The following is a 19,553-nucleotide window of genomic DNA, read 5'->3' on the forward strand; positions in this document are numbered from 1 at the left end:
TCTTTTCATAAATGAAGACTTAAGGGGGGAAAAGATGATGAGCAAGACACGAAGGAAGTGGGGATTAAGATGGCGTGGGCAAGAGTTCTGAGCGTCTCATGTGGTCAGAAAAAATAGCTCAAAGCATATATTATTAAAATATGTGAATAATTCATTCAATAAATTGTTAAACCGTTTTCTACAGCTTTTGTGTTTCGCCTACGTTGCTTCTACCTAATAGCACTGAAAAATAATTAAAGTATATAACTATTAAAAAATGGCACTTGTTCCTTCTGAATTATCTGAATTGTAATGGGTTCCGTTTTGTTACACCCCTGTTATTCATCCTTGAAAAGTCTTTCACGAGCTATGGATTGACAAAGTCTATTCTGAGGAAAAAATTGCATCAACATAGTTTTTTTAGTTAGTTTAGCAATTGAGTGTGTGACAGGAAGCGATAGTTGATTAAAGCTTGGTATTTATTTATTCATTTCTGTCGGAATAAATTGCTTTGACATATGAGCTCCGTTCAGGAACGAATTAAACTTCAACGTCAAGGTAAAACATTTGGTGTCTGTCATAGTAGAGAATAATTTAGGATAATTCATTATTTAAACATAATTAAAGTACCTAATATTCTATAAATATCTACATAAGAACCATTGATGATGACGTGAATGAGCAAAGATTGTTCTTTGGACGAGCAGTGCGATCAATTTAGACGTGTGTTTGAGATTTATATGGATTTGCAGTACCATAATCATATTGTTCTTATTGAGTGTCTGATTTTTTTTATGGAAGGCCTGACTCGAGTGATTAATGATGACTCAGTCTAAAGAGGGAGATAAATATTACTTCTGAAACAATTATTGGGAGCTCGAGCCGTTCTTTCCCCGGTGATTACGCTCCGAATATTATTGCATTCGGGAAAAATTGGAGATGAGTTGAAAAACTGTAACATTTTGAAGTAATATTTCGAGTATCTTTTGAAAAAGGAAGCGGGGAAAAAATAAATGTATTTACTTATTAAAAAAAATAGTCATTCAAAAAAAAATTGGACGTCATTATTTAAGGATAGATCAGGGCCGTCCGCAGGGGGTGGGCTGTAGCCCCCCTCCCAAATATAATACACCAAACACCCCTGTTGATTCATCTCTAAATATCAACATCCTACTCGGGTTTAGTATATTTAAAAAAAATATTCGGATATATTATTTGAAGTCATACTCCATTTGAGCAAAAACATGTTAGTTCTAGTAACATCCATAAAATGTATATATATATCTATACTTTAAATAAATACACATACAAACTTTATTTTTTTCTTCATCATTTTTACAAGGAACACGCGTGCCATATGGATTTTTTTTGTCTTACAAAACAAAATAGAATAAAATTTATGATCAATATTTGTTTACAAAAACGATAAGAATAATATAATATGTACATCCTAAGCTGAATTCATGCATATGGTGCCTAATGATGATCCCAATAAAAGTAAGTTCCAGGGTTGTTTTATTTTTGTAAATATTAAAAAGAATTAAAAATAGGAGCTTTTCCCTTCATATTTTAACAAATTTGCATTGAAATAAAACTTTTCTTATTGTGAGTACTCTCATAACAAGAAAAGATGTAGAGGAATGGGGGGAGAGGCGGGGGTTGAGTGCGGGAGGAGGAGTAGCTGCTGTTTGCTTTCTTTCTCTCTGTTGAACAAAATCATAATTGGATTATGAGAGCTTCGTGACTTCTTTTTCTCTTGCACTTTTTAAGGGATTTATAGAATTGAAAGTAAAAGATTCCACAAAAAAATGAAGTCATTTCGCCATTTTGAAAGGGAAAATGAGACCTATTATTATATGAGTGTTGGGATTTGCTCTGAAAAACTTGGACCGGTTGAGACCGTTACGAACTTATTTGTTCATTGAAAGAAGTTCCTTCTGGGCTGGAATCTAAACAGAATTTGGTCTAGATTGCTCTTACAAAAAAAAAGAATGGTCTGTATCAGTTTAATTTAAAACTCGGTCTTGACTGTTTCTATTAGGCATTTTCACCTTTTGTTCATGCCGACCATTTCGAGGACCTAAAGAAACAAGCTTTATAACATTGAAACCCTTTTTTCCTTGATATTAAGGGAAATGGTAAACTATTGGAACTATTATAAATATCTGAGCCTTAAGTGTATTAAAAATATATTCTTACATCTTTATAGAATCTAGTTTCCATATTGTAAATAAAATCTATTACAATGAAAAGACTAAGAAACTATTTTTCTTCAATTTCCTTGTAACTAGTCCATCAATCAAAAAATAAAATAATTGTAGAAATCTAGGCATTTTTAGGGATTTTCAGTACCTATTACTTTGATTTAATTAAAATACCACTGGTTATCTGGTAGTATTCAAGGGAGGTTTCAAGTCTATTTGTATTCACAAAATCATTTGATGGAGCTTATAGGAAATTTGTTCAGTTTATGTACTAAAAATACCAAAATACCTTGTACTTCAAATTTGATAAAATATGAAAATGCTCTATAGATGAATTGTTAAATTGAATTTTGCTGTGTTCTAAAATTGTGAATATAAAGTTATTTGACCTATTCATGAATTAGAAACGGAGAGAAAATCGGTTCATAGATTGAGATCCAATAAAAAAACTCTTCACAAATTGAAAAGGATTACATTTCGGCCTAGGGTCTGAGATCACGGTCTGTACAACCGAAATAATGGTCAAGGAAGGAAGTACTTAGCTTTATAGACAACGCAGTCGAGAGAGATGAATTATTCTATTGAAGGCCGTGTGCGTAGGTTTGTGTCTCTGGTTTCTGGCTAGTCACATCTATCTAGCATCTCTTGACAGTTACTCACCAAAGTTTGAGGCATTTTGGACAAGCAGTTATTACATAGCAGGCGTTTGAATGAGTTGATGTGCATGTTTTTGTAAAGATGGACAAAATCGAGTATGGAGTCGTGATTATATAATCATTTTTGAAGATCTTTAAATAGATTTAAACCAATTTTAGACATATAAAGGCTTGTATTGTAGCCAATACAGCTCGGAGTAATTGAGCCCCGTCAAAAAAACGTCTTGGGAACAATTATTTTGCAGAGAAAATGTCTTGTATCCTTGTTAGATTGGAAACTTTTCGCACTATCCTTCTACTCAATAAGGGCAATAATTAAAGGTAAATTAAGATATATATAATTGCAAATCGCTCTTTAAAAATCCCTTAGGACGTAGGCAAAGAACAAAAGTTTTATTCTAGAGCGAGTCTCATACTACCTATGTATGGATATGTATGAATAAATAAGTAGGCAATTTGCAAAAAAAAAAAAATCAAGTAATAATCCAGTAAGCGGATTACGTTCCCAAATCGTTTGACTTCTTGAATAATTTAATTATTTGTTTGGTAAAAGAAGGCGGAATAAAAAAAAGCAGGTGCTCATTAGGCAGCAGCCATCCCCTTTTAATGGGCGTTTTGTAGGAACTTGAAAAAAAAAAAAATAATACAGAATTGAATTTGTCATCTATGAGTGACGTGACGTAATTTCTTACACACACACACCCCCTCCCATTTATTTTTGCTCTATGCTCCATTTTTTCTGCTTCAGAGACTCCCGGATTTTATTTCATATTTTCCCTCCTTTATTTATTTGTTGGTTCTTCAAAATGGAGAGGGGGAATGAAATAAAAAATTTAAAGGAAGGATGATTTATTTGTATATAGTTTTTTATTTGTGAATCATTTGGTTTTTTCTGTAACAAATAATAAATATTTATATATTCATGTATGTTATATTGATAAATTATATATTATATTAAATTATGCATTAATTAATCTAGTAATTATAATTATAATAAGGATCATAACAAGACAAGACAAGGAGGAAATAGAATTAAAACAAACAAATGAATATTAGTGAAATATATTTTGAATTATTAATAAACAGGGGTGATGAAAGGTTATCATACAAAGGTGGATATTGGTGGTGGTGGTGGTAGCTGTTGTTGTGACTAGACTAGGCTGTGTGTGGTTTTCATCGGTGTGGTGGTTGGTTAGAAGTAATATATGTATCATATTAATTATTGGTATGTATGTATTGGTTTAACTCATAAAGATCACAGAAAGACGCGTCTTAAATCCTGCGGGACTGACGTCACGCTGCATTGACTACATGACTTATTTGTGCCCTGAAACCAAATATGAAATAATTATAGGGATACTCAGGCCTAGGAGAATAAGATTACTTACAAGAGAAATTAGCCAACATCTTTGACATTGAATATGCCAACAGCCAATGCTTACAACGGGGTTCTTGAGGGTGTTCTGTAAGGAAGGGTAAAATTAAAGTTATACACAAAGCCGCAAGAGCTGTGAAGTATGGCCTACCGAGCATTTAGCACATTTGGTATGATCCTCGAGGGCTTTCAACTTCTCTTTGAGTGCATCAATGTTCTCTGTAGATGTTGGGGATGAGCAAGAGGACTCATCCATCCCTGGATTTGGACTTCCATTGGACGTCGTCTCCCTCTTTACGTCACTGCTGTTAACGCTGTTAAGATGCGTATTACTACTACTACTACTACTCGGAATCACTTCCGAGTTATTTTCTTCGTTCATGCAGTTGAGAACGTCTGCCTCCGTGAACTGTGAGGGTCCATAGATATGACTTCCTTCAGAAGAGGAGCAGAGACTCGTGTTTCCTTTACCAGCGGCTCCACCTCCATTGCTGCTGCTAGAACTACAACCCCCAGCCCCAGACTCATCTCCAACGATGTCAATGTCCTCTTCTCCTGGTAAAATGCTCTTTCGGGAAGAGGAGAGAAACTCTTCTTCGAGTATCTCGTCGGGTCTCTTCCCTGCGCGACGAGAGAGTTTGACTCGAATACGACTCTGACGATTTCTTTGAATGCGTTGAAATGTCTGAAAAGGGAAGAATATATAATTATATTCTATTGCTAGTCCAAGACTAGTACTTACATCCCACCGTGAGCGGGGAGCCACTTCAATCCCACTGCTGAGCTTATTGGGCACATTTTGTGCTGACTGATTGCGTGCAATTTTGAGTGCTTGCTGTTGATTCAGATAGAGAGCGGCGGAGAGTTTAGAGAGATAGTCCAACTCCTGGGTGTAGTGTGACTCTAGATCCGAGGAACGGAGAGGCATGCCGCAAATAGGGCATCCCACGGCTCCTTCTAGTCCCACAGAGGATATCCTTGGTTCTGCAAGGGAATAACATCAAATAAGTAATAAGTAAGCTGAGGATAATCATGCATCATCCTCCCGGCAAACAAATAAGTCATTAATCAGATTAAGGCTCAGATTATTTCCAACTTTTTGTTGTTTAAAAACAACAAATTAACAACAACAACATTCCTACATGGATATTATCGAGGAGTTGACACTTTGGTTCAGGAAAACCCCCATTGTTTGTTTTATCTCATGTATTTTATGATGATAACTTTAGGATAAGGATCAATGATGATGATGCTAGTCGACAAAAGTTTTAACTCAACTCCGACGCTGTTTTTTTTTTAGCGCCGTCATTTTAAATAAAGAGAGAAAAAACGGCGCAGAGTACAAAAAAAAAAAGAAGAAAGAAAAAAATCTTACTTTTGGCGGTTCTTTCATCGTCATTTGCGCTATCCATTGAAATCGGTGATACGGACTCGTGCCTCTCCAGCATAGGAGCAGTATTTGAGTTTTCATCCGTTTTAAATATCCTTCCTAGAGATCCCAAGGAATTGGGTGGGGAAGATGATGGAGGGGATCCGGGAGAGCCTGCAAATGAGATAAAGAGTTAGAATTGAAGAGAGACTTGCTCCAATCCCCTTACCCATGGATGTCCGTGGAAAGAGATTCTGTCCAGGAGAGAAGAGTATAGGAGGCGAGTTGCGACATCCCAAATTGTTATTATTATTGTGAATAGGTCCTTTGAGAGTGCTATTAGTCGTAGATAACACGGATGAAGAGCAAGGAGGCGGATTGAAGGCGGAAGATGAGGACGAGACAGGAGATGCGAAAATGGGTCGAAAGGCTCCAGCGGCCACACTGTTGAAAGGATGTCGGGGATCAAAGACGGGATGTAAAAAGGGAGGCTGCCCCATTTGTGAAAGGAGAGGGAAATTAAAGCCCTCGGGTCGAGGAGATGCAGCGGCACTTAGGCCCATTAGTGTATTATTATGGATTTCCTTGATGTCCGTGCTCTGAAAAGGGAAAAGATGGAAAATGTTATAATTTGAACGATGAACAAAACGTTTCAAGACTTACAGAGAGTCCAAAGGGCCGTCCCATCCGGGACATGAGGGCCTCTTGAAAGGATGTGACATTTGAGGGTGTGGAGCTAGGGTGTGCGGATGGGGGTGGGGGTAAGGGGGGTGAACTGAGGTACGAGGTTCCATTCTCCATATTCATTAACTAATCACTACCTCACTATAGAATAAACACACACACAGACACTCACTCTGATTATAAAGAGTTAATTAATTTGCTACACTTTAAAGTCCCATGGAATCACAGAGAGTCTTGTATTAATGAGTATATTTGGGTAGTTAAGTTCAATACACTGGATGAAAATGAGAGAGAGGTCTCGTTCTAATAAAGAGGAAATCGAGCGCGCGACCTCTGTTCCTATGTAATTCAAATAAACGACTGAAGTTAGAACATCAATTTTTATTTTCTAAAAAAGATATATAGACCCTCTAAACACACACACACACTCTAAAAAAATACAGACTTGTAATGAACCAATAGAAAGGAACACTAGAAAAAAGAGATAGTCAACTTCGTCCACACAAAACTCTCTCTCCTACTATGTATGACTCTACTCCCCCCCCCTCTCTCAAAAATAATATAATAATAACTACTATGTACATATATATATGAAGCAAAAAAATTAGAAGCGTACGCTCAATTTATTATCATCTCTTTTAAAACTCTCAAGTATGTATATAAAAATGTTATTACTCAGAATCTAACATCATAACCTCGCTTCATTCTATATATTATTTATATATATATCTGAGGAAATACACTTTGAATGGATAGCAACTCAAAAAGATGCTGCTCCTGATTTGCTTGCATTTAATTCAAATATAAATTCGCTTAACTAAAGGAATATCTCCAGAGTCCATTTAAATCATCTTCTTGTGACTTGAAAAAGTAGTATGTGTGGCTACGGGAAGAGAGAACACATTTCTCTCTTCCTCTCCTTTCATTGGTCGAGAGGGGCAGAAGGAACTTGCTTGCAGCTTCATAATAATAAGCATAAAAAAGATACTCACTTTTTTTATTATTCTTCTTTCTTTGGCTTGTACACATATTTACATACAATGGGAAGTGAGTAAAAATAAAAAATAAAGTAGAACGGAGCTTTCTTTCGGGGGAAAAAAGACATGATGATTCTAACTACTCACAAACTAAGCAGAATAAAGTCACTTTATATATGTACATTTCTAAGGGAAGGGGTGGCTAATCCCTTGTATTAAGGAGTTCACACGAAATTATTCCAAGGAATTTATGGCTTAACAAAGTCTCCTTTTCTTAAAGGTTTTACCTTTTTTTTTTTTTTTTTTTTTTTTTTTTGAGGAACAGAGAAAAAGATTGGCACGTCATAAAAAGCCCCGGAAAATTCCACAAAATGACCTTATTTAAGCAAAAAATGATTATGAAAAGGGTCGTGTAGAGATGGGTTCGGATCCTGATAACTTGTATTATTCAAAAAGAGCCGAGTACCGAACCGGGTTTTCAAACTTTTTACATATTTTAAAGGGCCTTGTAAAAAAAATGATATTCTCTACATTTATTGTATCTCGGAAAAGAAGGCCCAAAATCTGTTTGTAGCAGTTAGCCCATTCGTTCAAAATGTGGATGTACACAGCTTGTGAGGGACTCATTATAATACAAGTAATCAAGTTTCAGAACATTGATTACAACGGCGTCCGCAGGGGGAAGGCTGGAGAGGCATACCCCCGCTCCTCAAATAAAGGAATTTTTGATTCTCACTAGAAAATTTTAAATTTGAATTTTTTTTACGAAAAAAAAATAATTTTTGGAAAAATTATCCTAAATCACTAACACAAAAATTACACCGCCTTTCGCTGACAGCTGTGGATGTGTCTTCTTCTTTTCTTCTAATCAGTGCTCTTAATATTGATTGGTTGGATTCGAATGAGCTCATTTTCAGCTCTGAACATTTACTATTACAATTATTCATTAGTACCAACTGATTTAAGGCTTTTCTTCTGTTCCTTTTTGGAAGAGAGGGTGCGAGATACAATAAACGTGGCGAATATTATATCTTCGCGTCAAATGCCTATATTTATGTCTAAAGATCCGAATCGGAGAAAAATGTAAATCCGTCCGTCCTTTAGATTGATACAAGGAATTTTAGCTTATTCTGAAGTGAGCATAGTCAAACAATTATGCGAGAGCACTGGAGTGACTCACTAGGTGTATATGTACATCTAAGTGTAAACGGGCTACCATGCTGAGAGATCTGATTACGATAATACATCAAAATAATCATAATGGAATGTTAAATCAAATTAAATTTCAGTAGAGTGTGTTGATACGTTTACAATAAAATGTGTCTAATAATAAAAAGAAAAATGGGGAAGTAAAAAACGAAATCCTCCTTACTTTTGGATATACATAATAATAATATGTTATGTACAGAGTCTAAATAGATACATGTAGTATGTATGCTAAAAGGAGGTTGACTCATCCCTATGGAATGCTCAAAATTGGTTGATTATTAGATAGTTGTACAATATAAATAAGATGAAAAGATTCTATGGAAGTAAGGAATTAACAAATTTATATGACAAATATTTTGTTATAAAGTTTCTTTTCCGAATTGGAGAGATGGATGGCTATATACATTTACGCCCTTGCCGTCATTCTATCATATAACTACACTTTTAGTCGAAAAGAAACTGGGAAAGAAAGGACAAAATCAATAGCAGGGCCTCCATAGGAGGGAGCCCCCATAATTAAGCCATTTTGGCTTAATTACAAGAAATTTTAATATTTCAAATTTTTTTCACTAAAAAAATTTGAAATAATTTTCTGTTGATCTATGGGTTTTTGAAATTTTTCTCCAAAAAATTAAATTTTGCAAATTTTTTAATTAAGGGATTTTAGCTTTTTACGAGAAGTTTTAATATTTCAAATTAAAAAATATTAATAATTATCTGTTGATCCATAAGGATTTTTGAAATTTTTCCCGGAAAAATTTAAGTTTGCAAATTTTTTACAAAAAAAAATAATTTTTTGTAGATATTTGAAAGTTTTTCAAAAAATATATTTTTTTTGTGTACCGCTGTAGATTTTAGAATTTTTTTTTTCCCAAAAAGTTTATTTTCTGTTTTCATTTGATATATAATTTCTAAAAAAAATTTCTAAAAAATTTAAAAAAATAATCATTTTTTGATTATTTTTTTTTTCAAATATGATTTTTTGGACGCCCCTGAATTGGTTAACCGATTATAAAGCCCAAAACGTTCAAAAAGATTTGATGACACAAACCAACCGACATGTCAATCCTCAGCAACTTCTCTGATATCAATTTTCTTCACTGCTTCAACTCTTTCATCTGTTATTGACGTGCTTCGGCGTCCAGAGCGAGACTCGTTATTGGCATCTTTCCAACCATCTTGAAAGAGTCTTTACCATTGCTACTCTCACATTTCAAGTCTTTTTACAAAAAAAAATTGATGCAAATTCTTTGATCCACGTTTTTAATAGCAAAAACTTCCCCAACACGCACAATAATTCAAACTGTCGTGTCTGTTACAAACAATTTAACCATATTTTATAACTGAAACAGTTAATATATGTTCATTGGGAGTGTACTAACGTAAAAATATCGTGCATGCCAAATGTCCGTTGCCTGCGAAATTTGAAAAGTCATTTTACTTTTTGATTAGATATTATTATATTTTCCTGCGAACAGCCCTCGATAAATAGCCCCAAAACCAGTTGTTAGTTACCTTCTAATTCTAGCCCAACAATGTAATTATTATTGGGAAGAATAAAATGTAAATAAATGTCATGAATATGGAAAACTATTTGATGGTTTATTGTCAAAAGATTCTATGGAAGGTAAGGAATTAACAAATTTATATGAGAAATATTTTGTTAATAAAGTTTCTTTTCTTTTCGGAATTGGAATTAGTTTTATAGTGTACTTCTTTCCATCTCTTCCCCTCACTCTTAAACGGTCAATCCTCATAAAAGCGAAACGGATAATAATAATAAAAATCAATTCCAATTAAAAGCATTTAAAAAGAAAATGAAAGAATGTGGCGTGTTGTTCTAAGGCATTTATGAGAGTGTTATTGCTCCTGCTACAAACAAACAAACACATACAAATTCCTACTTCCTGAATTGAGACCCCTCCGAGCAATTAGAGAGAATATTTGTACCTATAAAAAATAACAAAAAATAACAAAAATTATCAATCATTGGCTAAGGGATAAAATATTTTTATTTTGTTTGTCGTTATTATAATTGAAAATAAATAGATGATATATGTATATTATATTAGTGGTAGAACTCGGTCATAGACCGAGTTTTTTTTTTTCAGTTGGGTCTTAAATTATTTTTTCTGGATGGATTTTGATCAATATTACGGTGGCCCAGACAGGATCTCAGACCCTAGACACAAATGTAATCCTTTTCAAATTGAGAGCCCAAGGGCGACTCCAGAAGAAAGGCTGGAAGGGCTGTAGTCCCTCCTATAAGTCAAGGAATTGGTGTCTTCATCAAGAAAAGAATCTTCACTTTGTAGAAAAAAAATTCATCGGCGACAATATTAATATTTATAATTTAATTTGTCAAAATTTTTTTCTTTTGTAAATAGCTATGAAATTTTTGGTCCAAAATTTAATAATTGAATTTTTTTTTTCAAAAAATATTCTATTTGAAAATTATTTTCCAAAAAAACATTTTATTTTATGTGAATAGCAATAGATTTTGAAGATTTTTTTCTTACTAATTTTTTTTTTTTTCAAGAAATTCAAAAAAAAAAAAAAAAGTTATTAGGTATAATCCTGCGGACGCCCCTGAATGCTCTTCCATTATACTTTGTTACATATTACATGGAAAAAGAAAACAGTTTAAATTTATTTAAACATCTTTATTACAAAATACTTTTACGAGGAAGGGTTTTTTATTACCCTTGATTGGATATGTGTCATATTTAATATACAATATACTATGTGTTGTTAAATTTTATCAAGCTCATTTTACGGTGAGGGGTGAAATGGCTTTATTAAATTCATAGAGACGTTTCGTATGAATATGCCATTCGTTCCAAACTCAACCACAGAGTCCTTTTATATATATGACATATATATATTGAGCAGAGAATACATTTCTAAATTATGACCGGATTACTCGCAACCGTTGTGAAAACCCGTTAAGAACAATATAATGAGGTCATTCCTATATATATATATATATAACCAGGGACCTCAAGGAATGTGGAAATGCCTTTACAAGATAAGGATTATGATATTTCTGTATGATTATTAGTATTAAAACAATGTTTATTTAAAAAGGAGACCCCATAATCCTTCACCCTAGAAAATCCCTTTTGGAATGAATGAATGATTTGTAAATCATATTTACATAAGATTCTCTAGGAGGCTCGTGTCTATTGCAATCCATCCGTCAAATCTCGGCTCAGACACATTCCTTGCCTCCTTTTAATTTGTAATGAAATGAATGAAATTCAATTTGTCTCCATGATGGTCACAAATAAATAAATAAATACTATTATCTCCATTATGAGCGGGCTTATTATCTGTTTCTCGTATCCTAACAATGTCAACATCAAGAGACTCACAATAAGGCTTCAACAACCAAAACCAGCTGCCCTCCTCGTTTTCCACTCCAGAGATCTCAAAAAGATTTTGACTTTATATATGAATGTTCACATATTTACGAGCGTGAACAAATACGCCCAAGTAAGGCCTTCTTTGATTGTTACTAATCTTGCATTTCTGATCAAGAAATTAATATATACAAATCTACATATATCTGATTTCATTGGCCAACTATGACTAATCCGGATAACGCATCTATTAAATAGATATACTTAAAGATATAAATAGCTATCATCATTCCTAGACTAAACAACAGACTTCTTACTTTGGTGTCGTAGCGATATGCTCAAATAAAGATTGTTTTGGGAAAAACCGCTTAGTAGTAACAGCTGATTCATTCCCCCTACTATTTATAACTATAAAGGATGGCTTTTGTACCTGGGTCCGCAGTTACAGACTAAAGCATCTCTATTTATATTGAATAGTGATTGGAGTGTTATCTACGCAAAGAGTTATATGGTTGTCAGCTGTTGATTCTTCTTTAACCCAATTAGTATTAAGAATACTGATTGGTTGAATACGAATTAGTTCTTATTAAGCTGTGAACAATTATGGAACTATTATTGATTAATGAATTGGCAAACTATCAACTGATTATAGGATGTTTCTTTTGTTTCTTTTTGGAGGGGGAGGTTGTGAGATATTACGTGTCCAATATTAACATAGTAATAAACAAGCTTATTCATTGTTTCGATAGAAGTCCTCCTTAAAAATATTGCCTTAATTCGGATCCTATTTTATTTAGGATTGAACCTGGATAAAATTTTCATAAAATTCGAGAAAAATATCCGTGTAATTTTAATTTTGGACCTGGATATTATGTCTAAAGAACTGATAAAAGAGTCTTAAGTTAATACTTTGCCAACACATATCAGGGGCGTCCACAGGGGGTAAAATGTAGGGGTTTTGTGAATAGCTAGGGATATATATTAAAAAAAAAAAAAAAATTTTTTTGTTTTTTTTAAATTCCAAAAATTAAATTTTTTCCAAAAAAATTTTGTGAATTTTTTCCACAAGATTTTATTTTATGTGCATTGTTTTTGATTTTTTTTAAAAAAAAAAAAAAAAATTTTATATTTGAAATTTTTTAATTTAGATTTTTGAAATTTTTTTTCATAGCTATAAAATTTTTATTTCTATAGATTTTTGAAATTTTTTTCCAGCTAAGATTTTATTTTTTATGTGCTATTGTTTTATTTTTTGAAATTTTTTTTTTTTCTAGCTATAATTTTTTTTTTTTTCCAAAAACAATTTAAGAAATTTTTTATTCATAGCTATAGATTTTTGAAATTTTTTTCGGCTAGAAATTAATTTTCTATGAATAGGTATAGATTTTTGAAATTTTTTCCAAAAAAATTTTTCAAAAATTCAATTTTAATTTTTTTTTTAAATCCAAAAATAATGCCCTTACCAAAGAAAAAAACCTACAGACGCCCCTGCATATATAAAAACAATGAGCCCCAAATGAAAATCATTTACGACTTTTTGACAGCTTTGTTTTTTGTATCAGAATGAATGCATATTCAAAAGAACTCCCTTGAAAAGTAAGACTAGCCAAGCTGCTTAGAGTGTTGAGAATATGATATCTATTTAATGACAAGTAGTTTTTTCCCAGAAAAGGTTCCCATGAAGAAAAAGTAAATATGTAGAAAGCTCTTTCTCGTTCTCTCACTTGAAGGACAAACGGAGAAAGAGAAAAGGTTTGTCTTTGTTTCTAATTTATCTCTCTTTTTCCCTCTTTATCTTTAGTTACAGGGATTAAATGATTAGAGACTTTTATTATTATCATTATTGGTTGTGGAAGTAGGGGTTAAAGTCTAAAGAAGAGAAAAGGGAGGGGGAATGAGAGGAAGACCCATTAATTATAGAACTCTCTTCCCGAAATAAAATAAAAATTATATAATTATTTGTTACTCTTTCATCTCACATTTTATTTTTACAAATCTCACACAGTCTGTCCCCGAGATTATTATATTATTATTATTATTATTTAAAAAGATGTTCTAAAAACCTTTTATATTGTTGATACTATGATTATTATTTATGAGACTGCTTTTAGGAGTATCATTAATAGTCCTTTCTATTTGAACAATAGAACGCCTCCTATTTAAAGTTTCCTTATGAATTATGAGAGTATAGCTGGCCTCCACGAGTCATATCTGCGCCCCAAAGAGGTAGTTTGTATTCTTTGTGCTCCTCGTCCAAAATAAGGATTTGTAAATCCTTACAGGGATACAGGGATTTCAATCGCTCTGTTTGGATTTTATAGTTAAACGATTTTGATTTAAAAAATGAAATGAAATAAAATGGTGGCAATAGAGGGAGAGGGGGAAATAATCAAAAGAACAGAGGACAAAAAATATGATTTGAAAAGGAGATAAAATAGGATTTGAAAAGGGAAAATACATGATGATCATAATACTATTAAAAGTACCAACATAAATAATGTCTTTGACCGTGGGGATATTGTATATGTACATATTTTATATACAAGTTGTAACTTCTATAAGAAAATTGTACATGTTACAACTTCTTCCTTTTAAAGTGCATTATTTAATTAAAAAATGGTCCTTCTAATGATCAACTATAGTTAATTCCATGACGCCATCACTTCATTTTCATATATTAAAATAACATGGTTATGAGTAATTTAAGATTAATATTACACTGGGCATTTGAACTTTATAATGTGCCAGAGAGGTAATTTGTATTAACTTAGTGGAGAAGACCAACCTTAATATATCGACCATTCATGGAAAAAAATCAATCATTGACTTATTCTCGTCCCAAGCAACGTAAATCCTTCATTTAAAATTAGTTTATTCCTGCATATCATTCTAAAACTTATAAAACACCGTCTTTGACTACTTCATTTCTTCTTTTTCAATCAGTCCTAGGTTTCATAGTCCTATGAGCCGATAGTCTTAATGAACTGTCCCAAGGATCGATAGAATGGTCCTAAAAGTCCCTCAGTATTTTATAATATTCCTAGATCCCCCTAAAATTCCCAAGAATCAATCCTGAAATCCCTAGCAAATAATCATGGTTAATGAAATATCAATACAATTTGACACTGACCTAGAATCAGTACCTTCAATAATATATACTGATAAGTGTACGGAATGATTTTGTTTATGCATTTTAAACCTATCTTTGTATGATAATTTTCCCTCTTCAAGTTAAGCCTAAAGGAGTCTGCCAGCTTAAACAAGCTCAACCCTTCTTTCTAACGAAACAAAAACGAGTTCGGAAGGAGTTAAAAACAAGTAAACGTTAGCAATCTCTTAACGATTTAGACAAACAAAGTTTGAAGTTATATTTAACATAATCTAACAAAAGTAATCAATTATTGTTGCAAATGCCAAAAATCCCAAGATTTCAACCCTTTGAGACAAACATGTGGATCAACATGAAAACAATCTTGAACAAAATCTTCTTTTTTTTCCTCTTCTTTTTCATACAGTTTAATATTTCATAGACTCATTTAAGACAATTTTAGGTTTATTATTCACATTTCTGGTATGAGTTAAAATACCCAATAATTTTATATATGCTTTAGAACCATTACTTGTCTTAAGGTGCTTATTTTAACCCGATATAGCCCTTTCAACTATGAAATCCGTCTGTTATTACAATATGAGAATCCTTTTTGACTACTTTGGCAACGTACTCAAAGGGTTAACAAGAGTAATTTCCTCAAAGAAATGGACAAATATTCGTGAAAGAATAAAATTTAGAGAAAATCATTCCAGCATGTTTTATTGTTGACTGGCCACATATGTCAGATATATTAATATGTTTGTATGTATGTAATAGAAATGAAAATTGAATCGTCCCTTCCACTTTCCCGAGAAATGAAAAGATTTAATTTTAATATTTTATATGTAACTATTTATAAATCATAAGTTACTTTAGGGGGGGATTGAAAAAGAAGAAGCAGTTGAGAGAAAGAGAAGGGGGAGGGAGGAAGGAAGGAAATTTATGTTAATGTGACAACCAGTTGACGGCATTCAATTTCTTTTTCTTTTTTTTTTATGTATTCTTATGATTACACTTTTTCATTCTTTTTTATTTTTATTCAAAACTGCATATTTATTAGGTAGTAGTAGGAGTCATTTGGCGAGTTTCCATTTTATTTATTTATTTACCACTACTTTAGTCATGGATATATATAATATGATCTGCCGGTAAATTAGCTACAACCAGCTAATTTAACAGCTTAGCTTTTTGATTTTTTTTCACAGTTATTCACAAAAAAAAATATATTTTTTTTGGAAAAACTTTCAAAAACTAATTTAAAAATATTAAATTTTTCGGAAAAAGATTTTATTATTATTATTTTTTTTTTTTGGGAAAAAAAATGCAAAAATCCATTCACAAAAAAATTAATTTTTGGAAAAATATTTCAAAAACTAAATATCACTTATTTTTGTAAAAAAATTCGAAAATTCACACCCATTCTCAAAAAATTGTTTCAAAGAATAAAAATAAAATTTCAATCCACAGCTATTCACAAAAAAAAAAAAAAATTAAGTTTAAAAAAATAAAGTATCAAAAATGGAAAGTTATTCACCAAAAATAAAATTTTTGGAAATTGGAAATTTCCAATTTTTTGCCTTGCTGCATAATTTACCCTGTAAATGATTTTTTTCTTCTTGTAAATGGCAAATTTCCTTCATTTGGGGGATACAGCCTCTTTAGCCTTTGGAAATAATCACAATTTCCACTGTATATCTATCAATGATGTAGGCAGGAATTACTCAAATATCGATCTTCAATTCCACTCAGAGTCCAAAAGAGGCTTACCATGATAACTGCCTAACAAAGTCTTGGTCTTTGTCTTTTCCCACATTAGTCTCACCTCGAGAATAAAAAAATCATGATGACAGCTTTGGAAAATAAAAACAAAAACACCTATTCAATTCTACTTTGAGTGCAACAAATCCTCATTGTTACTCCCCGTCTCTGATGAGCACACACAGATATTCAATCCGATTTATCATATAATTGTATTAAGCAGAAAAGGAATTAAATAATAATGTTAACAGCTTAGGACAAGAAAAACACTCTTCAGGAAGGAAATAAACCCTAAACTCACACTCTACCCTTCAACGATACAGAATAAAGAACTACTCGGATTTTGATCCTCAATTCTACTCCAAGTCCATTAAGGACTTTTACTTATCACTTCCCAACAAATCCCCCCGTGTTTTTCTTTGTCTTTACCGCACAATTGATGTATACTCATTGTTTTCTCTTGAAGAATACTGGTAACAGCTTTGAAAAAAAGAATCAAACCAAATAGGTTGGAACTACAAAAAGCCCCTCTCATTTTGATTATCATATTATATACATCCATGTTCATGAAGGTAAACCTAATTGATTTTTGAAGAAAGAAAAAACTAACAGAGAAGTGGAGTACAAAAGGAGGCATGAATGAAGGTTACGTACGTATGTATGCATGCCCATTGTGCGACTGCGCGAAAATATAAATAAAAGAAAAAGAAAAGAGAAGGACCCTCCAACACCTGGGTCCTTTAAAAATACATTTTACAAACACTCACACACAATAGTCAGAATAAATAATACATCCATCCATGGAAGGAAGGAATAAAGAAAGAAGTCAACGATGAAGAAGAATAGGTTCTCGTAAAAAGAAAAAAAAAAAAAAATAGGAACTCAATAGAGCGTCCAGAACAATGCACAAATTGGTTTTTCTCTTCAATCTCCAATTCTATGGGTAATGGTGTATTTAGTCACTAATAGTGATTGATCCTTGAACGTAGAGAGACTTTTGAAGAGTACAAAACATACAAATGTACATACATAAACCTATATAATTTTAAATATAGTGTTGTGTCGTCGGTGCTTATATATTTTATATTGTTCTACGGAGTTATGCAAGGTGTGGGCCTTGAGCAGCCTCCTCCCAAATTCGGGATTTTGGGTCGATATCACTTCAAAAGTCCAGTTTAGTTTTAGAGTGTTGGTCCCCAGAACTGATTAAAAAAGAATAGTTGAGTGACGTAACCAAGAACCGAATTTTATAAATTTTTGGAACTGAACTGAATGTGACTGGAGTCTTCACTCCAAAATAAGGACCGACAACACATTCATTTCAAATGAAGGATTTACAGTAGGTACTTTGATATGAGGAGCAGGCAATAATTGAATATTATTCCATGAATTTATAGTGTATTACACTTTTAATAGAAAATAATAGATTATCAGTATTCTGTAAACTATATTACAGAATAAAATGTTGGAATAGCTCAAAATGGAATAATAGCAGTAATGATTAACTGGTACCTATAATGACCAATGTTGTAATTAAATAATGCACTTTGAAATAAAAAAATTGTAACTTGTACAATTTGCTTATACAAGTTGCAACTTGTACACAGTATATAAATACAATACATATATTTTTTTTAATCGTAAATATATTTGTGTCTAGCTCATTAAGGTTTCATGATATCAGGTTCATCTTCTGCGCAGTCATTCTTACAAAACCAGTGAGTTTATATAAATCGTAAAAACATTAACTCACAAACATAACCCTGGCTGATAACCAGGGGGAGAGGGATCGTTTAGTTAATTCAAGGCAGAAAATTTCATGCTCTCATTTCAAAGCCAATTAAAGTTAGCAAAGTCGCTATTTGGAGTACCTGAAAGAAATTTAAAGAGACTAAAGGATTCAAACCGGCCCCTTTGAAGGTTCAGCCGAGATCAAAAAGGAATTCAATGGTCATAAAGACTATGAGGGAGAAGATACAAAGGAATGAGAAGTGGTCTATCTGAACCTTGGTCAAGGACCTCATCATGGACAAAACTACCATGCAGGAGCTTTTGAAGCATGTATTGTAAGTTTTACTTCAGCATAAACAGCTCTATCAAATGCTTGCTTAGATCATGATGAAAAAAAGAATGGATGGAGCTCGCTAGCTGTCGAAAAAAGACAAAGCCAAACTTTGTTTTCATGGACAAGAATAATTTTTCAGTGGAAATGGCATCCAGAATGACCGTGTATGGAGGAAGAATGGAAACAGTAAGTAATCCCAGACATGTACACAGATCACAAGAACCAGCGTATGTCGTAGTCGAGGAAGATATCTTAGAGGGGAGGGGAATGACGTCATTGGTCTTCATTGCCGTCTGACGGCAACTGCAAATGCTGGACGTGACCATTTTGAATGAAATTTTGATATGTGATATGAAATTCCATTAAAATTATACGTATGAAGTTTAAATGTTGTAATCTCAAAAATGTGAACTTATTGTTCACATTTTTCTGGATTACCCTAACCTCTGTAGACCCTGTATATTAAAATAGAATGAAACAGTAATTCAAAATCGTCAATAAATAATGAACTTTTTTCCAATCCATGAAATTTTATGACATGATTTTATTGGAACTCTTTTCTTCTCTTTAAGTTTATGAAATGAAATAGTGATAAAATAAAATGAAATCCACGTAACGAAACCATTTTCTAACTTTGTTGTGTAAAAAATTGATTTTTAAAAACATACGGAGTAAGAATTTTCCTTTCTCATAAAACAATAGATGCCAGTAGTCTGTATGTAGTAAATACACTAAAAATTCGTCAGGCAGGTCATAAAAGAAAATAAAATAAAATTGCGCAAAAGAAATAGAAAGAGAGACCGCCGTTTGGAGGGTCATTAGAG

General features: G+C 32.6%; 1 protein-coding gene across 1 annotated transcript; it reads right to left on the bottom strand.

Annotated features, from left to right (window-relative positions):
* Positions 1-3,687: 3,687 nt before the first annotated feature.
* LOC121128440 (E3 ubiquitin-protein ligase RNF220) lies at positions 3,688-6,740 on the bottom strand. The gene is made up of 7 exons (XM_040724019.2): positions 6,247-6,740; positions 5,813-6,182; positions 5,590-5,757; positions 4,957-5,198; positions 4,366-4,899; positions 4,228-4,302; positions 3,688-4,166 (listed from the first exon to the last, which is right to left on the bottom strand). Exons 1-7 carry the CDS (start codon positions 6,388-6,390, stop codon positions 4,095-4,097), a joined length of 1,605 nt encoding a protein of 534 aa, XP_040579953.2. The 5' UTR covers positions 6,391-6,740; the 3' UTR covers positions 3,688-4,094.
* Between the last annotated feature and the right edge of the window lie 12,813 nt (positions 6,741-19,553).

Source organism: Lepeophtheirus salmonis, chromosome 13 (assembly GCF_016086655.4).
Source record: "Lepeophtheirus salmonis chromosome 13, UVic_Lsal_1.4, whole genome shotgun sequence".
Lineage (NCBI taxonomy): Eukaryota > Metazoa > Arthropoda > Copepoda > Siphonostomatoida > Caligidae > Lepeophtheirus > Lepeophtheirus salmonis.

Coding starts and splice junctions, on each gene's coding strand:
- LOC121128440 (XM_040724019.2), bottom strand. CDS start 6,390: ATGAATATGGAGAATGGAACCTCGTACCTCAGTTCACCCCCCTTACCC. Junction 4,900..4,956: donor CTCCCCGCTCACGGTGGGAT/GTAAGTACTAGT, acceptor TTCCCTTTTCAG/ACATTTCAACGCATTCAAAG. Junction 4,167..4,227: donor GATGTTGGCTAATTTCTCTT/GTAAGTAATCTT, acceptor ATTTGGTTTCAG/GGCACAAATAAGTCATGTAG.